General features: G+C 35.9%; 2 protein-coding genes across 3 annotated transcripts in view; one reads left to right on the top strand and one right to left on the bottom strand.

Moving 5' to 3' along the window:
* LOC110443619 overlaps positions 1-15,950 on the bottom strand; it is a 30,278-nt gene extending 14,328 nt beyond the window's left edge. For both annotated transcript variants that reach the window (XM_021487953.1, XM_021487952.1), the window contains exons 1-13: positions 15,832-15,950; positions 13,519-13,618; positions 9,628-9,837; positions 9,053-9,183; positions 8,178-8,286; positions 7,109-7,263; positions 6,608-6,730; positions 5,848-5,959; positions 4,712-4,890; positions 3,747-3,857; positions 3,255-3,341; positions 1,384-1,507; positions 636-800 (exon numbers count right to left, since the gene is read on the bottom strand). In XM_021487953.1, the coding sequence (XP_021343628.1) occupies positions 636-800; positions 1,384-1,507; positions 3,255-3,341; positions 3,747-3,857; positions 4,712-4,890; positions 5,848-5,959; positions 6,608-6,730; positions 7,109-7,263; positions 8,178-8,286; positions 9,053-9,183; positions 9,628-9,837; positions 13,519-13,618; positions 15,832-15,837 (1,612 nt within the window). In that variant the 5' untranslated portion in view covers positions 15,838-15,950. The remainder of the gene's footprint in view (positions 1-635; positions 801-1,383; positions 1,508-3,254; positions 3,342-3,746; positions 3,858-4,711; positions 4,891-5,847; positions 5,960-6,607; positions 6,731-7,108; positions 7,264-8,177; positions 8,287-9,052; positions 9,184-9,627; positions 9,838-13,518; positions 13,619-15,831) is intronic.
* Positions 15,951-17,828: 1,878 nt separating this feature from the next.
* On the top strand, positions 17,829-21,690 carry LOC110443587. The gene is made up of 2 exons (XM_021487881.1): positions 17,829-18,079; positions 20,195-21,690. Exon 2 carries the CDS (start codon positions 20,263-20,265, stop codon positions 21,310-21,312), a length of 1,050 nt encoding a protein of 349 aa, XP_021343556.1. The 5' UTR covers positions 17,829-18,079; positions 20,195-20,262; the 3' UTR covers positions 21,313-21,690.
* Positions 21,691-22,334: the final 644 nt, after the last annotated feature.

Below are 22,334 nucleotides of genomic sequence, written 5' to 3' on the forward strand. Positions count from 1 at the left end.
TTAAAAATCAAAATTTAAAAAAAAAAAAAAATCAAATTTCGTCTGGTTTTCATTGAAATTGTACCATATGCCTAGTAACTGTCCCCTATAACATTCATGTTCACCAAGCGTAAAATTAATCCCTCAGTGAGATAGATTCTCTCTTCACAAGTTAAATTCAAACTTACAAAAGTCTTTATCGCACTTCACAATGGAAATACTCAGTAATCAGTGTACTTATATACTTTGTAGCGATCAATTTGGGCTAATTACGGAAGCCGAAAAGTCAACTACGGCAAGCAGTTTCTGGTATATAGAAATCACGTGCTGTATTTTCGCCGTTGAAGGTGCATCAACACCTTTAATGTATGACTTTATAGTTGAAATAGTAGTTAGATAGAACGTTTGTGAATTTAGTATATAATATTTGCTAATATCAGGCTATACGCCGTTTCCCAAAGTATAAATAAAAAACAGAAATAAAATTTGTTCGTTTTCGGTTTATTGGATAAAGTTGTGGAAAACGTCAAATATCAATTTTACTCTCTTTCTCCTGGTTTAGCCCTTTGGTTTTTCCTAGAAATATAGTGGGAATGTTGAATTAAGCCTGTATTAATATAAGCCCATTAAGAGGAGTCATTATGTTCACTTCTTACCTGTAGCTGGAGTCCGGTCCAGCAATGTGGCAAATAGAAACACGTCACCTACGTCGCGTTCGACAAAGACATCTTGGACCCGTATAGGCGAAACACTCATTTTCTCTGCCATGAGTAACCGTGTCTTCAGTTTAAATATATCGGCTGTATCCTGGTTATATAAAGCTGCAGAAAAGATATAAATGATCAATATTAAAAGTTAAAAAATAAAAGCAAAATTTTATAAATTAAAACTGATATCTTTACGCGGCCTGAACCAGTTACTGTGATGTGCTTACCGTTTGTCTTTAATGGACTAGATAAGCCAGTATAACATTGAAATATAATCACGTTCGTCTAATCTACTGATCAATGCCCTTTTTATTTCAACATTTGACAAACACAGCAACTTTAACGTTGTTAAAAGTGCCCTAAACGATACCCTGTACCTCAAAATTACAAGTCTCTGCAATATGCAATCTCAAAGAAATGGTATATACATATTGTATTGTTAATAATAAATAAGTACACTGGTGGTATTGACCAATCAAACCGGTTCATCTTATTCATTGCATCCAAACTATCGCTCATTTTAATATGCAATATCTACATGGAAACAGGTTTAAAAACTTTTCAATATTCAATAACTACATACTTTGGAAGTAATCTTTGTTAGAATTTAATATTCATATACATCCAAAGGAATGGTAACTAATGTTGATTTTCTAACATATAACTTGATTTTAAGCATTGTATTTTAAATACGCACCTGGGAAGCGGATGTTGAATTGAAATTTAGATTCGGGTGGATAACAGGATGAGATTTGGTATGAGGAGAGGTCTGCATGTTGATTGTCAAAGTCTATAATGTTGTAAACTCGGTAGAAATCAGCCTGTAAGGATAAAATGAGTTCTGTTATTGCAATCAGTTATACCAATATATTTACAGTTGCTCAATTGCAATGCATTGAGAAGGCAAATGTTGACAACATTTGCTATTGTTACGTCATCAATCTCTTGTGACGTCATCAATTTCGTTGATGTCAACACTTAACTTCCTGTTCAAATAACGGTTCGAAATAACTAAATCAAGCGTAACTACTCTATCAAAATGTAAATGTATATAATGAATATCTTAGCAAATGTTATTATAGCCCTATAACACACATTTATATTGCTGACAAACTCACATAAAGCCCTGTCGTGCTTTCTTAAGTTTTTCATGAATATCTAAGTGTGTTATAGGACCATAACAACATTTGCTAAAACATCCATTGCTTAAGTGTGTGTATAATGCTTCTACATATTTTCAAATGTGTTTTGACCGCAAAGTCTTTCAAATGATCAGAAACGTTATTGGTAATTTGACATGTAGTATTAAAAAGAAATAACAAATACATAATTGCATAATTTAATCAAAATTAGTAGCTAGTGTATTGTCATGCGATTTTAAATAATCTTTTAGTCTTGTGACCCTAAACATAAATGCATGTTCCAGTACATTGACACCTAGATGTTATGGCAAAGAGCATTTGACGTTACATCTATTAATAATAGTACTATAAATATTTCAATATTCATTAGTAATGATCTTAACAAGCACGTCCATACCTGACTGTCATCACTGATATGACACACTCATTAAAAAATATATACACCTATCATACATAGGTTAATTATTATGAGTCATGTTAAGCATATAAAATATATAATAAAAATTACAAACCGTGCGATGCTTAAGATACATTCAAATCATTGGCACGTCAGAAAGGCGAGGATTTATTACGCTTGCACAGACGGAAAGTAAACAAGAGTACCGCGAGCTGGAACAATACACGCCCGTCGAATGCCATATAGTGTTATACACTTTCTTACATTGAAATAAGATCTGCATCATGTAAATGTAGAAGAAAATATCCGGACAAAAAATCAAATACTGAAATGAACAAAGGGCAATAACTTTTGCAAAAATCGTCGAATCAAAGTTCTTTTAAGGGAGACACAACTTCATTTCATGATTATTTAGCCTACTATGTTTCAAAGAAATCTGTCAAAAAATGTAGGAGAAGATCTCCGGACAAAAAAATCAAGTACTGAAATGAACAATGGGCGATAACTTTTGGAAAAATCGTCAAATCAAAATTCTTTTAGGGGAGACACAACTTCATATCATGATCATAATGTATACCTAGTTTCAAAGAGATCAGTCGAAAAATGTAGGAGAAGATTGCCGGACAAACAAAAGTTTACGCCGGACGGACGGACAACCCCATACCATAATACTTCCGTCAAATTTTACGGGCGTATACAAATGTAAAGCATCGCAAGATAACTATGCCTGATACACATATACTAATAACTTGGAGGTGATCAAGTATACCAAGGTTCAATGCGGCAAACCGAGAATCAATGTAGTACAAACACACAAGGCACGCAGTTCTTTACCCAACGCTGACACGTTAGGAAATATGAGGAACCTCGAAGACACCAATTAGTATCAAATTAGAGCAATAATCTGTATCGTTAACCTTTAGATTCCATTAATAACTCCCGTCTTTCAGAGGTATAGCGTATAGTATTTTTTATATTAATTTTTACTACAGTGTGACAATAAATGTACATGTGAATGAGGTAACCTACCCATGGAGTATCGCTGGCAACTGTCAGTCTGATGGGAACAAATTCGTCAGTATTTGTCCCATGATTGGGCACATCATACATGCTCCTCTGCCAAAAAAATTGTTTGTGTTATATTGCTAAATATTGTAATTGCTCCCATTAAATGTACAACACATTTGCAGTTTTTGATGATAAAATTCCATTAACAAACAAACATTCTTGCCTATACAAAACACCTTATTGAAACTTGGAGGTCGTTTTGACGCAAAGTGTTTCCCTTTTCTTTGAAGATTACTAGTTCAACCACCGAATCATATTTGGTCAAAATTGAACTGGAAAAGACAAGGTAGTTACAAACAGCAAGAAAGTGTATATGGTTGTTATGCAAGAAAGAAACGAGGTACTGACGGCCAGGACGAAAGTGTCAATTGCTGTTATATTAAGGTATAGACTAGTTACTTACAGCCAAAAATAAAACGCTTCTGGTTGTTCCGGTATAGACTAGGTACTTACAGAGAGGAAGAAAGCTTCAATGGTTGTATTGATAGGCTGATTCTGACCCTCAACGTAAAAATGCGTCATTTTGGAGGAGAACACATCACATTGCAAATCGCGACAAGGCCTCTGGAAAAATAAAAGTACTCATTTGTTTTAAAGAATGAAAGTTATCATTCTACAATAAATACACATTGAGAAAACTTTCACGACTGTTATCTTCAATATAAGCTAGCCTAATATGACATGTATAATTATTTGATGTGAAAAGTGAATTTATAACACGGCTCGTTACGTTGAAGGACATATTCTCATCAAGACAATACCACATACCATTGTGCGTAATGATAATGTTCTTCAAATCTGGGATTGGTCTATTTCCGTAAGTAAATATCATGCTACCTACCAGCACTAGCCATACATACACTCATATATAGTCAAAGAAATGCCTATAACATGTCATAATACATTTTTCCAGTCCACCATGTGATTCAAAATATATAGTTATCTGAACTAGTTCTAAATATTATCAAGGACCAAAGAAAATGTGGCTGTATTATTATCACGAAATATCGATGCAAGGTGAATCTTCGGAGTCAACTCAACCATGACGTATTCCGTCTTTTCGTATTGCAGAGTTATCTGCTCTTGTGAGCAGGTATTGATGGTTACGTCATTAGTTTGTGTGAAAAAAGTACGTCTTTTTCTCAAAAATTTATGACGTTACTCTCACAAACCAATGACGTAACAATCAATACCGGCTCACAAGAGCAGATAACTCTGCAATACGAAAAGACGCAATAAGACCAAACAATCACGATCAGTTAATTTGTCCACATCACTGTACAAAACCAAACCAGCCAAGAGGGCCAATCTCACACCACAGTTCTCGCAACATATCTTACATACATTTTAAATTACATATATCGGTACTAGTTTGGCATAACTGGTAAGTAAATGAGGCCTAAAAACACCCGACTGACCTGGCCTACGAATGTGAAGTTTTTGTTGATAGTGAAGAGCTGAAGGGGATTCTTCATCTGGAGCAGAAAACTACCATTGTTGTGTAGCAGTGTCTGGTTCTCCATCGCACCAAATGTGGCGTTGTCTAGTGCCATAATGGTACAGTTCCCCATTATATTATCCTTCATGTATCTCACTCCTACAATACATAAACGCTCTCTCAGGAAAGTACGACCAGACGTTGGGTAAGATAAATCGATATCAGTTTGTTTTACCTACTGTTTGATTACTGTTAAGTTGCTTATTTTCGCGAGGGATTTAATTTCGCAATATTCGCGATAATCAAAGATAGCCCGAAATTAAATATCCAGAGAAAATGAATACCATGAATATACGAAGAAAGAGTAGATCTGTTTATCATTTTACAGCCGAATTATATGATAAAACACCAATTCAGTCTCGTATTTTAAGTTATTTTGTTTATACACTTGAAGGCTAAATCCAATCACCCAAAAACAAAAACAAAACAAAAACAATTAAAAAACAAAAACAACAACAAAACTCACGGAAAAACCATGAAATGGAATTTTGTTGCGCGAAATTTCATTCCCAAGAAACTAGTTATCATCGAGGCAACCGCAAAATATTAGCCCTGCGAAATTAAACAACTATACAGTAATTCATTCCGTAAACCATCATGATTTCAAATACTTTAATATCATATTATCAATCTCGTTAAAACAGGGATTCTTGAACAATTCAGGGAAAACATAAATAATTGGTAAAATGGCTTTTAGATACACGATCATGTAAGCAGCCTTCATGTAACTACAAGCGTAACTATATTTACTGGTAATAAAACTCTTAGATTCGGGATATCTTTTCAAAATTGTTATTAACGGAAATATCAAATAATTGTCTAAAACATGTTATATGATATACTATATGTTCTGACGTTGTCATATGACGTCATTTTAAAGCCTGCATAACGTACATAAATATATATATAATATACACTACGCTTCATCTATGCATTACGGGTCAACCTTTCCCACAAGTATACAATAATGGTATGCAGAATTATATGTAACATGCTGGCAACTACACCAACTGACAGTTAAACAACGTTACTTTATATATATATTTCGCACGGTACCTCCGTTGAAGTCATCTATCTGTGTGATGGGGTTGACGTTGTAGAACGGTGGACCTGGTCTGAGAGGACGGTAGTCTAACCTCACCAGTCGGTAAGCCTCGTCATACCACACCTGTTTTACAATGCTAACAATTAATTATATTCTTCTACATCTATATACCTCTTGATTTCCTTGTCCAGGGAGTTAGTCTTCTATAATACAGAAACTAAAACATCCTTGCAGACTAACTCCCTCGGCAGTTTCCGTCTCCCTCGGCAGTTTCCGTGAATTTCTCAAGGAAATAACCGAGTAAATAGGTTAAAAGATAGGCGGAGTTTGACCCCTCCATGTTGATATCGATCGCGAGACTCCGGATTTAGCAAGTGTCTGCTTTCCCTTTACAAGGTCTATTTTCCTCGGCCTCGCCAAAAACATTGATAAAATACCTCAAGCCAATGGAACGAGATGACTATGGTAAACTGGATAAGCAATTATACGAATATTTCCGCAGTTCATTTTGGTTGAACGGTTCTTATATTGAAAAATATGAACACGCATGGTTTGTTTTCAAGTTTAATAATAATCAAGTTTAAAACTCATATTGCGCCAAAAAGCCTTTTAATGTTAAAATGTTGTGATAACTAACTGAATAAATCGCGATAAAATAAAAGACTTTATAACAAATGCGGTTTAATGAAAACATAAATTTATGGGACAAGACTTATTAATGATGGTATCCATACAATTGTCTAGTTTTGTACTTGTTCCACAATTACTTACATCGACAGAGGTCACGAAACCATCTTCAGGGGAGACAACCTCCTGTCTGTAGTAGAACTGCTTTGGTAGGGCAGGCATAGCCTGGCCCTTCTGACGGCCAGAACATATCACTCCTGGTGGTGTCTGGCGAGAAAGAAGAGGTTCAGTATCCCATATTCATAAATAATGGCAAATACAACAATTTCGAGAGAAAAAAAATCACAGCAAGCACCGTAAATATTTCGTACAGAATGAGATAACGAATGTTCTATACTTCGGGTCCGAACCCCTACAGCTTACTTTTGTTCGCATTGCACGTGTTTACTATGAATGTATAATTAGCTGTTTCATCAGAAATAAGACCATATCAGGTTAGAGCCAGCCACTATGATAAATGCCGTTTGTTGTTTTTTATTGACATTTCAAAGCGATTAAATCAGCTTCGAGATAAAGAAGAAAGATTGTGTAACACACAATATCCAGATACATAAGTCTATATATCTCTGTGGTCATTGTTGTTACCTCAAACTGTTGATTATCCCCAGCAAATGGTTTAAATGCATAGAAGTCGTAGACATGATGAAAGTTCTGAGCTCCACCAGGCTTGTTCATGACGCCTTTAGCATCTGCTCGAACAGGTACACTCAAAAATTCGGATGATGTGTGCCAAATGGAATCTACAACAAAATGGATCAGATTGTGACGGATTCATCGTTCATCGTTCCTTCTTCTGTTTCTTACTGAACATTAAGTTTCTCTTTTTGTACCAGATAAATGGAAGCTGAGATTAGCCTACTTACATACCAAAAGGAGTTACCGTGACCTACTTAATTAAGGAATTTAATGGTGACATATTTACATGAAAATACCATTAAATGTTACCCTATATACCAGTAAAAATAACAGCAAACACTGACCTACTGGTGGTGAGTAAAGTGTGTCGCCCTTGCCTCATTCGTTTTAATCAGTGTGACCTACTTTTCTGCATACTATTAGACAAGGTTAACCTGCTATATCTTTTTCTTTTAATTGGGGTTTCACGTCCTGGCAACAGTCATGGTAATTTGACGGAAAGACAGTAGATAGGAAAGACAGAGTAAAGGTAGTTATAGTCGACATGTTAACCTTATTAATAGAAGTTACTTTTGACCTCCTCACCTTAGTGTGAGCTAATTTAACAATTTAAAAACCCTATTGATAAGACAAGCATACCCACATAAATGCATCCCAAGATAAATATGAAATTTATTTATGTCCTACTTCCCTCAGAAATACTTGTCGAGAGTGACCTACTTACCCTAGTTGTAGTCGTCAAGTATGACCTACTTTTCTTATTTATGGTCGTCAAGGGTGACCTACTTATCTTAGTTATAGTCTTCGAGTGTGACCTACTTCCTTTAGTCATTGTAGTAGGAGATGACCTATAACTTACCTCAGTAATAGGTGTCAGGTGTTACCTATTTACATTAGTCATAGTAGTAGAAGATGACATATATATCATCACAAAGTGACCTACTTACGTTAGTAATGGAACCCGTGAGTGACCTACATACATGATAAGACAATGTGGTAGGAAACCTTTTAACTTTACCAGAGAAGTAGTAGTCGACGGTGAAGTTGGCGTCTTTCCTGGCCCAGTACAGACAGGCTTGCCAGTGGTTTACACTGATTCCCCGGATTACATCTTTACCAATATATCTCTGCGGACATAACAACAATAATGTTTAATACACAATTTCACAGTAAAATAACGTTTTAATAAGTTGAGGACTATTTGACATGTGTTTTTGTTTTGTATTTCATTATTGCGTTATATTTTCATTTCCACTGGAGGTTCCTCAACAAGCATTACCATAAGAAATTAACTATGAACTATGTATGATTCTAGTATTATCAAATTTTGTGGTGACAACTAGTTTGACTCGCTAACCAGAAGGTAGTTTGGGTAGATACGTGTTTCTATCATCAGTGATGATTGTAATTACCTCCCTTTATCTCTCATAAATCTGAAGGTGGTGTCAGATATGTCTTCATCATTATTAATGTTTGTGATTACCTTCCCATATACCTTCAATATCAAGGCACTATAGCGGAACAGGTGTATCTATCACAACCCATACGAGGGCAATGTAACTGGTTATTACTGATATCATTATACATTTATAAGATTATTTTTAATTAACTTTATATGTTTTACAATAATCATTAAACAATTTATAAAAACTTATATCAATCACTCTTACTGGTCCTTGTTTAAGCGCGCTGGTGGTCTTAAGGTGGGAGTAAATCGGAATTCCCGAAGAATGCCCACATGGTCGGGCAGATGTCCCAAATAACACTACGAGTCCGCTCGGGGGATTGAATCCCGACCGTCTTAGTGAAAGGCAAGTGCGCTATCCGCTGCGCCACCAGACCACCATATTTCTGACCGACAGTAATTTCTCTCAAGAGTTCTCATTTAGTTACCTCTCCATATGATTGTCCAAACTTGAGGGCGGTGTTACTGGTCATTATATGTTTATATCCATCCGAGTCTTCCACACCAAACAGGTCGGAATACATGCTGTCCGACAATATGGACAGTTGGCAGACACCATCTGAGTGAGAGAAAAACAATCAAATTATTAAAAATATCAGCAATTTTGGAGAAACACGTTTATTGGCGAGATATGTGTTCATGCTATCTAATGTAAAAGTATTTATATTGAAATTCAACAACACGAAAATATGTCATTTAAGTGTATTTGCTGTATGGATAGCATATCTTACTAATTCTATTCATTCTGTTATTACGTTTCATCAGCTATTTGGTGATGGTTCAGTGTGAAATAAGTTTAAATAAATGTGATTTATCTACGGTATAGTCTATAAAACACCTTTCATCATTTCTGTTATGTTGAGTAAGTGATTAAGATTATTTTTTATGTTGAACACGCATTTACGTGTACAGGCTGGGATGCAGTCTATTACCTTTGCGATTCTTTTACTTTGGCTATCTTATGTCTTGACAACAAAATAACCTAATTCTGATAACACCTTACTTGTGATGTAGTACAGTTCGTTGGATTCGTAGTTAAATATAACGCGGGTCTCTGTTCCTTCGCTATAGGTGACAAGCGTCGCCCTGTTGCCCGTGTTATCGAAGTACTCCACGACGTCCTTGGTTGTGTTGAGCTCCATCAGGTTCACCTCGAGGTTTGTCTGGAAGCTGTCAGGTAGCTGTGGTAGACTTGGGCCATTACCTTGGACACCTGATGATAACAGATAAGGGTGAAACGCCCTAAAATCGTAAACTGGTCAACATAGCACTGTTATGAAAGTCAACTACCTTACTTATGATTGCCAACTGGTCAGCACATCATACTGCAGACCTAAAAACGTCAACTGGTCAATACAGCATACTGTAGAACTAAAAACGTCAACTGGTCAACACAGCATACAGTCGACATATAAACGTCAACTGGTCAAAATAGCATACTGAAGACCTAAACACGTCAACTGGTCAATACTGCATGCTGCAGACCTAAAAAAGTCAAGTGGTCAACACAGCATCCTAGAAGACCTAAAAACGTCAACTGGTCAATACAGCATACTGTAGACCTAAACACGTCAACTGGTCAATACAGCATGCTGCAGACCTAAAAAAGTCAAGTGGTCAACACAGCATCCTAGAAGACCTAAAAACGTCAACTGGTCAATAGAGCATACAGTCGAAATATAAACGTCCACTGGTCAACAAAGCACTAAAATGATAGTCAACTACCTAACTAATGATGGCCGATTGGTCAACACAGCATACTGCAGACCTAAAAACATCAACTGGTCAATACAGCATACCGTCGACCTAATAACGTCCACTGGTCAACAAAGCACTGAAATGATATTCAACTACCGAACTTATGATGGCCGACTGGTAAAACAGCATACTGCAGACCTAACAATATGAAGTGGTCAATACAGCATTCAGTCGACCTAATAACGTCCCCTGGTCAACAAAGCACTTAAATGATATTCAACTACCGAACTTATGATGGCCGACTAGTAAAACAGCATACTGCATACCTAAAAACGTCAACTGTTCAACACAGCATACAGCCGACATCATAACTCCAACAAAAAACGTCAACTGGTCCACACAGCATACAGTCGAACTATAAACGTCCACTGGTTAACAAAGCACTGAAATGATATTCAACTACCCTGGTCAACAAAGCAATGAAATGAAAGTCAACTACCTTTCTTATGATTGCCAACTGGTCAACGCATCATACTGCAGACCTAACAATATGAAGTGGTCAATACAGCATGCTGCAGACCTAAAAAAGTCAAGTGGTCAACACAGCATACAGTCGAACTATAAACGTCCACTGGCCAACAAAGCACTGAAATGATGTTCAACTACCTAACTTATGATGGCCGACTAGTAAAACAGCATACTGTAGACCTAAAACCATCAACTGGTCAATAAAGCATACAGTCGACCCATAAACGTCCACTGGTTAACAAAGCACTGAAATGAAAGTCAACTACCTTTCTTATGATTGCCAACTGGTCAACACAGCATACTAGAAGACCTAAAAACGCCAACTGGTCAAAATAGCCTACTGTAGACCTAAAAACGTCAACTGGTCCACACAGCATACAGTCGATATATAAACGTCCCCTGGTCAACAAAGCACAGAAATGATATTCAACTACCCAACTTATGATGGCCGACTGTTAAAACAGCATACTGTAGACCTAAAAACGTCTACTGGTCAATACAGCCTTCAGTCGCCCTATAAACGTCCACTGGCCAACAAAGCACTGAAATGATGTTCAACTACCTAACTTACGATGGCCGACTGGTAAACCAGCATACTGCAGACCAAAAAACATCAACTGGTGAATACAGCATACAGTCGAACTATAAACGTCCACTGGTCAACGAAGCACTTGAATAATAGTCAACTACCTAACTAATGATGGCCAACTGGTCAACACAGCATACAGTCGATATACAAACGTCCACTGGTCAACGAAGCACTTGAATAATAGTCAACTACCTAACTAATGACGGCGTCTTGGTCAACACAGCATACTCCAGACCTAAAAACATCAAAGGGGCAATTTAGCATACAGTCGACCTAAAAACGTCCACTGGTCAACGAAGCACTTGAATAATAGTCAACTACCTAACTAATGATGGCGTATTGGTCTACACAGCATACTGCAGACCTTAATGATGGCGTATTGGTCAACACAGCATACTAGAAGACCTAAAAACGCCAACTGGTCAAAATAGCCTACTGTAGACCTAAAACCATCAACTGGTCAATACTGCATGCTGCAGACCTAAAAAAGTCAAGTGGTCACCACAGCATACTGAAGACCTAATAACGTCCCCTGGTCAACAAAGCACCGAAATGATATTCAACTACCCTGGTCAACAAAGCACTAAAATGATAGTCAACTACCACAGCATACCGTCGACCTAATAACGTCCACTGGTCAATACAGCATACAGTCGACCTAATAACGTCCACTGGTCAACAAAGCACTGAAATGATAGGCAACTACCTAACTAATGATGGCCTAATGGTAAAACAGCATACTGCAGACCTAAAAAAATAGCATACTGTAGACCTAAAAACGTCAACTGGTCAATACACAATACTGTAGACCTAAAAACGTCAACTGGTCAATACACAATACTGTAGACCTAAAAACGTCAACTGGTCAATCCAGCATACAGTCGATATATAAACGTCAACTGGTCAACAAAGCACTAAAATGATAGTCAACTACCTAACTAATGCTGGCCTACTGGTAAAACAGCATACTGCAGCCCTAAAAACGTCCACTGGTCAACAAAGCACAGAAATGATATTCAACTACCTAACTTACGATGGCCGACTGGTAAAACAGCATACTGCAGCCCTAAAAACGTCCACTGGTCAACAAAGCACCGAAATGATAGTCAACTACCTAACTAATGACGGCGTATTGGTCACCACAGCATACTGCAGACCTAAAAAGATCAACTGGTCAATACAGCATACAGCCGACCTATAAACGTCCACTGGTCAACAAAGCCCTGAAATGATAATAACTACCAAACTAACGATGGCCAACTGGTCAATACAGCATACTGCAGACCTAAACACGTCAACTGGTCAATACAGCATACTGTAGACCTAAAAACGTCAACTGGTCAATCCAGCATACAGTCGATATATAAACGTCAACTGGTCAACAAAGCACTAAAATGATAGTCAACTACCTAACTAATGATGGCCTACTGGTAAAACAGCATACTGCAGACCTAAAAACGTCCACTGGTCAACAAAGCACTGAAATGATAATAACTACCAAACTAATGATGGCCAACTGGTCAATACAGCATACTGCAGACCTAAACACGTCAACTGGTCAACATAACACTAACATAACAGTCCACTACCTAACTTATAACGGTCAACTGGTCAACACAGCATACAGCCGACCTAAAAAAGTCAACTTGTCAACATAGTACTAACATAACAGTCCACTTCCTACCTTATAACGGTCAATTGGTCAACACAGCATACAGCCGCCAAAAACAACGTCAACTCTTCAACATAGCACCAACATGATAGTCAACTTCCTAATTAATGAAGGTCAATTGACCAAAAACACACAGCCGACCTGGAAATGTCAGCTGGTCAATATAGACCTAGAATGACGACCAACTACCAAACTAGTGACGATCAACTGGCCAACACAGCATACAGCCGACATCATAACTCCAACTGGTCAGTGCAGAATTAAGAAACCGTCCTCTTTAATTAATACATTTCAGCTTGTAAACATATAAATAACACGGCAACCAGCTACTTAATAAAGGGCAATTATTCAATAATGAGATTGATATTCGAAATTAATTTCATTTGGAAGAAAAAGTTGAATCTTACTTGCGTGTGTTGTCAATTCATTAAATGAATCACAGTGATGTCCCTGCTGCTGAAACCTCGCGGACACCAGGACGGACGCCAATACAAAGACGGACAACCACTGTAAAATGGAAGAGTGATGGAGAAATAGAACAGAAATGACCATGCACTATAACTAGAAGGGAAGAGTAAAGTTCGTCAGTTCATAGTTACGGCGACCGGTCCTGCGCTAAATATGAAATCTAAACACGGGTATAATTGTTGGTTTGTCTCGGGGGATTTGTATTGTGATGCTTAATAATGTTAAATGTATAAGTACTTTCTAGCCTTGGTGACACAATTCCTATCAGAGACCAACTGATATATTAGTGGTATCATTGTGTTATCTTTTTATGTGGTGAGTATATATTTGTGAATGAGTATATGTATCATGTATACTAGAAATCAATACATCAGTAACCTCATGAGTATAATCATCACGCATATTTATGTTATATGAGATGTGTATGTTCACATACAGTAAATGAGTGTCGTATGTGTATGTGCATATTAAGTAGGTTATTTTTCGTAATTGAGTAAATGTGTATGTTCACATGACGTCACTAAGATGTGTAAGCTCATATTACATCAGTCAGCAGATGTATGTTCATATTAAATATAAGTTTGTGTATGTTAATATTAGATATAAGTATGTGAATGTTCATATTAATTTTAAGCATGTGAATGGTCATATTAATTATAAGTATGTGAACATTCATATTAAATATAAGTATGTGTATGTTCATATTAAATATAAGTATGTGTATGTTTATATTAAATATCAGTACGTGCATGTTCATATTAAATATAAGTATGTGTATGTTCATATTAAATATCAGTATATGTATGTTCATATTAAATATCAGTATGTGTATGTTCACATTAAATAAAGTATGTGTATGTTCATATAGAACGTAAGTAAGCCAGCATATGTGACTTATCACATCAATGTTAGTAAGCGAGTACATGTGTATGTTCATATTGAATATACGTATTTGTATGTTCATATTAAATATAAGTATGTTTATGTGCATATTTGATATAGGTAAGCGAGTATATGTGAATTTACATCACATCAATCTAAGTAAGCGATCAGATGTATATGTTCATATCAACAGAAGTAAACGAGTTTACGTGTATGTTAATATTAAATATAAGTTTGTGCATATTAAATGTAAGGATGTGTCTGTTCATATTAAAAACAGTATGTGAATGTTCATATTAAATAAAGTATGTCTTTTCATATTAAATATCAGTATATGTATATTCATATTAAATATCAGTATGTGTCTGTTCATATTAAATATCAGTATATGTATATTCATATTAAATATCAGTATGTGTCTGTTAATATTAAATATCAGTATATGTATATTCATATTAAATATCAGTATGTGTCTGTTCATATTAAATATCAGTATATGTATATTCATATTAAATATAAGTATGTATATGTTCATATTAAATATCAGTATGTGTATGTTCAAATTTAATATAAGGATGTGTATATTCATATTTAATATCAGTATGTGTCTGTTCATATTAAATATCAGTATGTGTCTGTTCATATTATATATCAGTATGTGTCTGTTCATATTAAATATCAGTATGTATCTGTTCATATTAAATATCAGTATATGTATATTCATATTAAATATCAGTATGTGTATGTTCATATTTAATATAAGGATGTGTATGTTCATATTTAATATCGAAAAAAAATGCGTATGTTCATATTAAATATCGGTCTGTGTCTGTTCATATTAAATATCAGTATATGTATATTCATATTAAATATCAATATGTGTATATTCATATTAAATATCAGTATGTGTATGTTCATATCAAATGAAGTATATGTATGTCATATAAAATATACGTAAGCGAGTAAATGTGTGTGTCCAAATTGCATAAAAATATATATGTATAAATGATGTATACTTTTTCGTAATCATCTAGGCTGTGTATGTCATTGTATGCTAAAAGGATTTATATAGTTACAATTAAGTATGAAATTTTGCGTTATAAAGTTCGAACACTCCGTTTTTAATCCCAGCCATAGGGCTTCTCTGTAATATATTTACATCACTTGTGTAACTTTATCACATTAATGTATATTTATCAATATATCAGTGATAAATAGAACGTCTAATATGCCCGGTATATGAGTGGGGATTGTATAATATATACCTTAGATGAATTTTCTATCAAAATCGACTAGTGTAGACAAACAACGAAATTAGTTTATAACATAAGAACCAGAACATGAAGAGGGTATCTGGGATCCGTACCTACCTCCATCACTGTTGTTGGGTAGATGTATCACACAGACTGGGGTGTTTAGACGGCCGCCATTACACAACACTGAGACAATGGTACCTGACGTCGTGTGCACCCGTATCACTATCACCTGTTTGTCCTATCTATATGATACATACGGGTGAATTCTCGTGTGAGCTGGTATCTCGTCCTAGCGGTTTATCGCGGCGATCTGATAGACGGGTCAGAGTTTACTTTACAACAAAACGTTACTGAGTGGTGGCTTTTCAGACGGTTATGATACAAGATCAGGGATGACGTCATAGAGTCCAGTCTTTAACTGTCTTGACCAATTGAATGATTTCATTATCGATAGCTTGTATGAACGCCGGAGTATGTCTTATTAGCCAAATTAGAAGTTGACAAACCTCCCTTCTAATATTGAAAGTTATAATTCTATTAAACAGATGTAAAAGAAGTTTAAAATGATTATCTGAATATGTGAAACTCAAAATATATAAATTATGAGATATTTGAACATTTCGAGAAAAAACTTAAATGAAACAGTTTAGGTTACATGTACCAACCAGAGCTGACTACCGGATAGGGCCTTCACTAGGATGCATTAGATAAACATCAAAAGAAACGTAAAATGGTTTAGTTTTGATATTATCATATAATCGATATAGCACAGTTATTGGTAACCCCGGGAAACGTACGTAGCGTTTAGGTTCAATTCAAATTAGTTTATTATAGAGTCACATGTAAAAGGTACAAGTATTACAATCTCTAAAATATGTCTACTCACTCACCTTTACATCCAGTCTATATTAGACTTACGAGACACTCACTCTTCCCCTATCATTCTTGACTGTAAAAGTATTACATATATGCACACATTTATGAATTTAAAAAAAAAGTTGCGACGTCGGTTAAGAATATTAACACAGGTTTTGGCAAAGGACCTCGCCAAGTAAGGGTTGCTTAGGTACGATCGATCTGTTTATTCCGTATTTGTATATATCCGACTATATATATTTATATATAAAAACTAAGGTTCCAGCAGCTAACTAATTATTTGCTTTAGATTTGCGTTAATAATCGATAGTTTGTTAACATGTATCTGGGTTAATTGGAAAAAAAATACTAGAATCATGTTTCAACTCCATAATATTTTTAAACAGATAATTATCTCTTAAGAGCGATTAGAAAGGTACACAAGAGAAGATAATATATTCATCAAACATTGATATTTATCTTTAAACGTTTTATTTCATAAAAAACCCATATGATAAATGATAAATGTGCATGAAAAAAATCTATATAACATTAGATGTATACATAAAAGTCTTTGTTGCGTTATGTATATATATGGACATCTGCACAACATATTATTTTTACATAAATTTCTACACGACATTTTGTATAATTAAGTCTATACGACATTTTGGATAAGTAACACTTCTATACGACATTTTATATAAGCACGGAAATCTAAGTCCGTGGTATAAGTATATAACATAATGCACACATAACATTTCATATGGCAATATAAACAATGAAAGTTCCATATAACATAATATATACAAATACATTTCCTATTTGTTTCGTGTAAAAAATAAAATTTAATGTAAAATAATCCATATCTGAAATTCCATAAAATCATACCTGTTCCATATTCACCATCAGACTATATTAATATTACCACGGAATTAGATTAGATATAAGTCCGTGATATAACATATTTGTTCTGAGGTAATTTTACAACATTATTAATACATAGAACATGTGCCATAGTCATAAACATAACAAAAAACTGTAATGTTTCATCGTAATTTTACAACTCACAAGTACGTACGTAAAGCCCATGCTCATACATAAACTATATCGTCATTTTAACTAAACAAGATTAGATCAGTACTAAAATAGATCCCAAAGGTTTCCTTAAACGAACTAGAAAAAGGTTATCTAATTGTTTAGCCTGTAGCGATAACCGGATCATATACGATGTCTTGTGTCAGGTTAGCACACTCGCCAGGTATTTGTGAATTACCCCGTGTCGGGCCCCACTACAGGTAGATCCTCAGCTAACGTAGCTTAAAGCTGCCGTGTGGTAGTAGTATGTCACCTGAACACAGTTAAACCTGTCACCGCCCCAGCTCGTCCCCAGGACATGAATCAGTTTTCAAGACATGACCAAGTCTGGACGAAATAATACGGTTATATCGAGGAGTCTGTGTTTACAATGGGAAGGACGCCACGTGTACGGAACTCCGATCGGAAGGTAGGTACAGTTATATATACCATATACAGCTATATTTATATATGCAGCGTACACATATATCAGCATGTTGTAAGGAGCGTTTCAAAAATTGGTGCACATGTTTATAGATATACGGCGTTCATTTGAGTTAATGTCAGGTTACACGCCCACTTAAAGTGTGAACTTACGTGACCTCTTGTGTCAGGAAGTTCGAACACACCTGGCTGATGGCGCTACCTATGCAGTCATTTTGAAGGAATCAATTTAACACCATTCACGAGTGTTTCTTCATTTAATACAACAAAAATGTATATATAACGCAGACATTTATGCAATGTCTGTTTAAACTGTGACACTAACGGTAAATTATTGATTCGGCGAGTAGGCTACTTAATATGAAGGGAAGTAATTCAAATAATACGCTAAACCTCTCACCGTTTACCTGTATGGGGCACCAGGAGGGGCTTGTGATACCCACTCTACGGGGCGTGGGGGAATTATCTAGTTATTGTACCACAAAGAGCATCAGTTTAAATAATTTGGCATAAGTAAATGGCGCTGTTTTTTCTCAAAACAATATAAACTTCAAACAAGAGCAAGATCAGGGTCAATAGTGTCGGGATCTAAACGAAGCATGCATGTCGTGTGCAGTGATGCAATCACGTGTAACAATCGTGTATAAATATAGGATCTTACGTGAGTTTCTATTTCATATCAAATTTATGAAACTAGTCTAAGCATTTTTCAATTTAATTAGCGAGCCTCTGGCGCGCTCAAATGAAAAATTCGTGACGGGTTTCATAAATTTCATATGAAATGAAAATGGGTGTAATATCCTTTTTATCACATGATCAAGATTTGTGGCATTTAAACGACAATTTTCATGCAACATTGAAATGTAAAAAGCCGCCATTTTGAGTCCCGTGCGTAAGTCTGTGAACTCATCTACTTGTCCTAGGCATGACGTCACGATTGAAACAATTGGAACTTACAACCAATCACAGGGCTGATATGTCATATTGCATGGGGTTATATTCACTGGATAACACAGTACACTACGTGATCAATGGGTACATTGGAGTTAAATCCACCCTTTTCCGTAAGAAATATCTGATAATTTACACAGTTTCCAATATCAATAAATTCATGTGTGCGCCAAAGATCGTGCAAATCACGCATTGTTTGTGAACGAAATGGCTGCATATTCTGCCAATTAAAAATAACGTACCGGTAAGCAGCCATTTAACGACCTAGACAGATCTGTTACTACTTAAACAAATACGTATAGGCCAATATTCGTATCAATTAATACTGAAATTGTGCTAGGAAAATTAAAAGAAAAAATATTCTTTAAAAACACACACCAAGTATCTACTGTACTAGTTTAAATGGGTTCCCATGCTTTTCTTTTTAATTAACAAAATACCAATTAAATACGAAAAAACACAATGTATTAGGTAATCTGACGGGCTGTTAGATATAACAGGGCCGTGCTATATTTCTCCACGTGGGTATAGGATGAATGCTTCAATTCCAATCTAATTAAAGCAGACCCTTAATTACGACAGTTCTCAACGTATATAAATGACAAATTAGGACAGGATGATTGCATATAATAACCCGTGCCTCACCAGTTCAGTTTCAGGTTAATTTACCTATTGTATAGTATTTGGAAACTTTTATTTCGTCTTAATGACTGCACACACATAGCCTTACAGGTAAAGTTGGTTGGTCATTAAGACACTTTTTTTTATTTATTTTTTATTTTACTGGTAGTTTTTATGGGGAAAACATAAAACTTTTATTTCGTCTTAATGACTGCACACACATAGCCTTACAGGTAAAGTTGGTTGGTCATTAAGACACTTTTTTTTTTTTGATTTTACTGGTAGTTTTTATGGGGAAAACAATACCCCCTTTGAAAATGTTAAAAAAATCAGCTCAGAAACTTGACATATGATGACGTGGACAAGAACGTATATTTATTCATCTTTGTATAGCTTGCTACGACCCATCACAAGATAATGAGACTCGAGTGAATTACCTGTATATATTTGTATATATAATGAAGCACACTTATACATATTTGATTTTTTGTGTGTCATGCTAACTTCATTAGAATGATATCTTTAACAGATGAGATGGAGGCTTTTCGGTGGAACAACATGAGTTAGGCGGCTGACGCGGAGTTCTGTGAGAATGAGATGGTCGAACTACATCCCGGGCGACTGAGATGTAGGACGGTTGTCTACGTCGTAGTGATCCTGACTTTAATAGCGACAGTGTTTATATCTCGCTTATCTGTGTCGCGAAGGACTCCAAGGAAGAAAATTAAAGAAAAAAGTCGAAAAAGACAGCAGGAGAGGGACTATATAGACGTGACCAGGATAGAACACAAAGTCCAGACCCAATTCTTGGAACCCACGGATGAGGCCCTTAATGAGACCCTTTACGCACCGACCTCGCGGAGGCGGAGGAAGAATCACTGCAAAGTGTTCCGGGGCTCGACTGAAGGCCCAAAACACTGTGTACCACTAAAGACAAAATATGGGGAAACCCCAATCTGTATATTTGATCCGGTCGAGGATCGCATGATCTCATCCTACATCCGGGATTACGGTACATGGGAACCTGACTTGGTGAACATGACCATTGACATCCTCCAAGCCAACCCTGCTATGCAGTTCATTGACCTCGGGTGTAATTTGGGTGTATTCACCCTTTCAGTGGCTAAACTCGGCCGACGGGTGGTGTCCGTCGACATCTTGTCCCGGGCATTGGACAACCTGCAACACTCTTTAAAGCTGGGAAACCTGACCGAAAATGTGACGCTTATACTGAATGCAATGTCAAACACGCGGGAAAAGGTCAAAATCAATTTAGTTCCTGACAATATCGGCGGCAGTCACGTGGGACAACATGGCGACATGGGACAACACGAGGAGCTGATATATAGTATTATCATGGACGATCTCTTGGAGATAATCGACTCAGGGGAGGTTTTTGTCAAAATGGACATTGAGGGTCATGAACAGAAGGCTTTAGAAAACAGTAAGGAGTTTTTCCATAAAGCGAATGTCAAGTTTCTTTTGATGGAATGGATGCTACACAAAGGAAAGCCGAGTGGTGACAAAATTATCAAATACTTATTGTCCAACGGTCTGCTTCCCTATCTAGACTACAACTTACGAGAAGTGCTACCATTAGGACGAGCCTCGTTCTGGCCAGACAACGTTCTGTGGGCAAAGAGATAGCTTTTAGAAAGATACGTGAAAAGAACAAACATCCAAAACCACAAAAGATGTGCAATCGATTAACCTCTTTCCATGAAGCATGACCGAATCTAGTCCAAATGAAAGTAGTTCCTTATAATGTTGGTGCATGATACAGTATAAATACATGTGGTGTATTGATATGTTTATTTTTAAATGTCTGATTTTCATCATTATTCAAGATTTTAATATATTGTGTTAATAGCTTTAGGATTGTCTTTTTAAATATACCTGATTCATTGTATTTTTATATTGTTACCTCACACAAAGTTTTTTACACACTGCGGGGCCCTGAAGGGGAACTTAGCTAAAAGTTTGCTTTAAAACGCATCTCCTCCGATGATATATCTGATATTTTGCTTTAAGACGCTAATTGCCTGAGTGGATTGTACATTTGGTCAAAAACATTGCTGAGGAAGAACAAACATTGTTTAATTGAATGAGGTTGATTTGACCCCTGCGGTCCTAAGAAATGGTACAGCTAGATTATCATATTCTATGGTGTAGTTTTCATAAATTGTTAAAACTTGGTTTCTAGGTTTGTAGAAGCTTATAGTTGAATGAAAATTAAAGTATTGTCTAATTACACCCTGTAATATGACATATTACTAATTTCAAAATCTGTTAACATTGTAAATCAATGGAGGCCCCTGATTAGTTGAAAGTCAGATATTGTGGTCCCAGTTGGGTTAGAACATAGATCTTGTCTGGTTTTGAGGAAATTTCATATAAAGATATACGAATGCATTCAGTTGTAATGACTTATATATAAAACCAGGTGAACGATACAGGTCCGATGACCTCTTGTTATATTTTCCCTTTGTTCCACGTGAAAAGCCTTAAGGACTTACAGCTTGCTGTATGTGAACTAGATCGTAACTATTACTTTGTTCTCATTTAAGATTAACACTTATCAAATGACGTTATCGCTAGATTGATACAACGGATGATGTCCCATACATTCAGATTATGACCTGAATATGTTATTATGATATAAAAATTGA

Source organism: Mizuhopecten yessoensis, unplaced genomic scaffold, assembly GCF_002113885.1.
Source record: "Mizuhopecten yessoensis strain PY_sf001 unplaced genomic scaffold, ASM211388v2 scaffold716353, whole genome shotgun sequence".
Taxonomy (NCBI): Eukaryota; Metazoa; Mollusca; class Bivalvia; order Pectinida; family Pectinidae; genus Mizuhopecten; species Mizuhopecten yessoensis.

Excerpts from the sequence above, each read along its gene's own strand:
- LOC110443587 (XM_021487881.1), top strand. The coding sequence starts at position 20,263 with ATGGTCGAACTACATCCCGGGCGACTGAGATGTAGGACGGTTGTCTAC.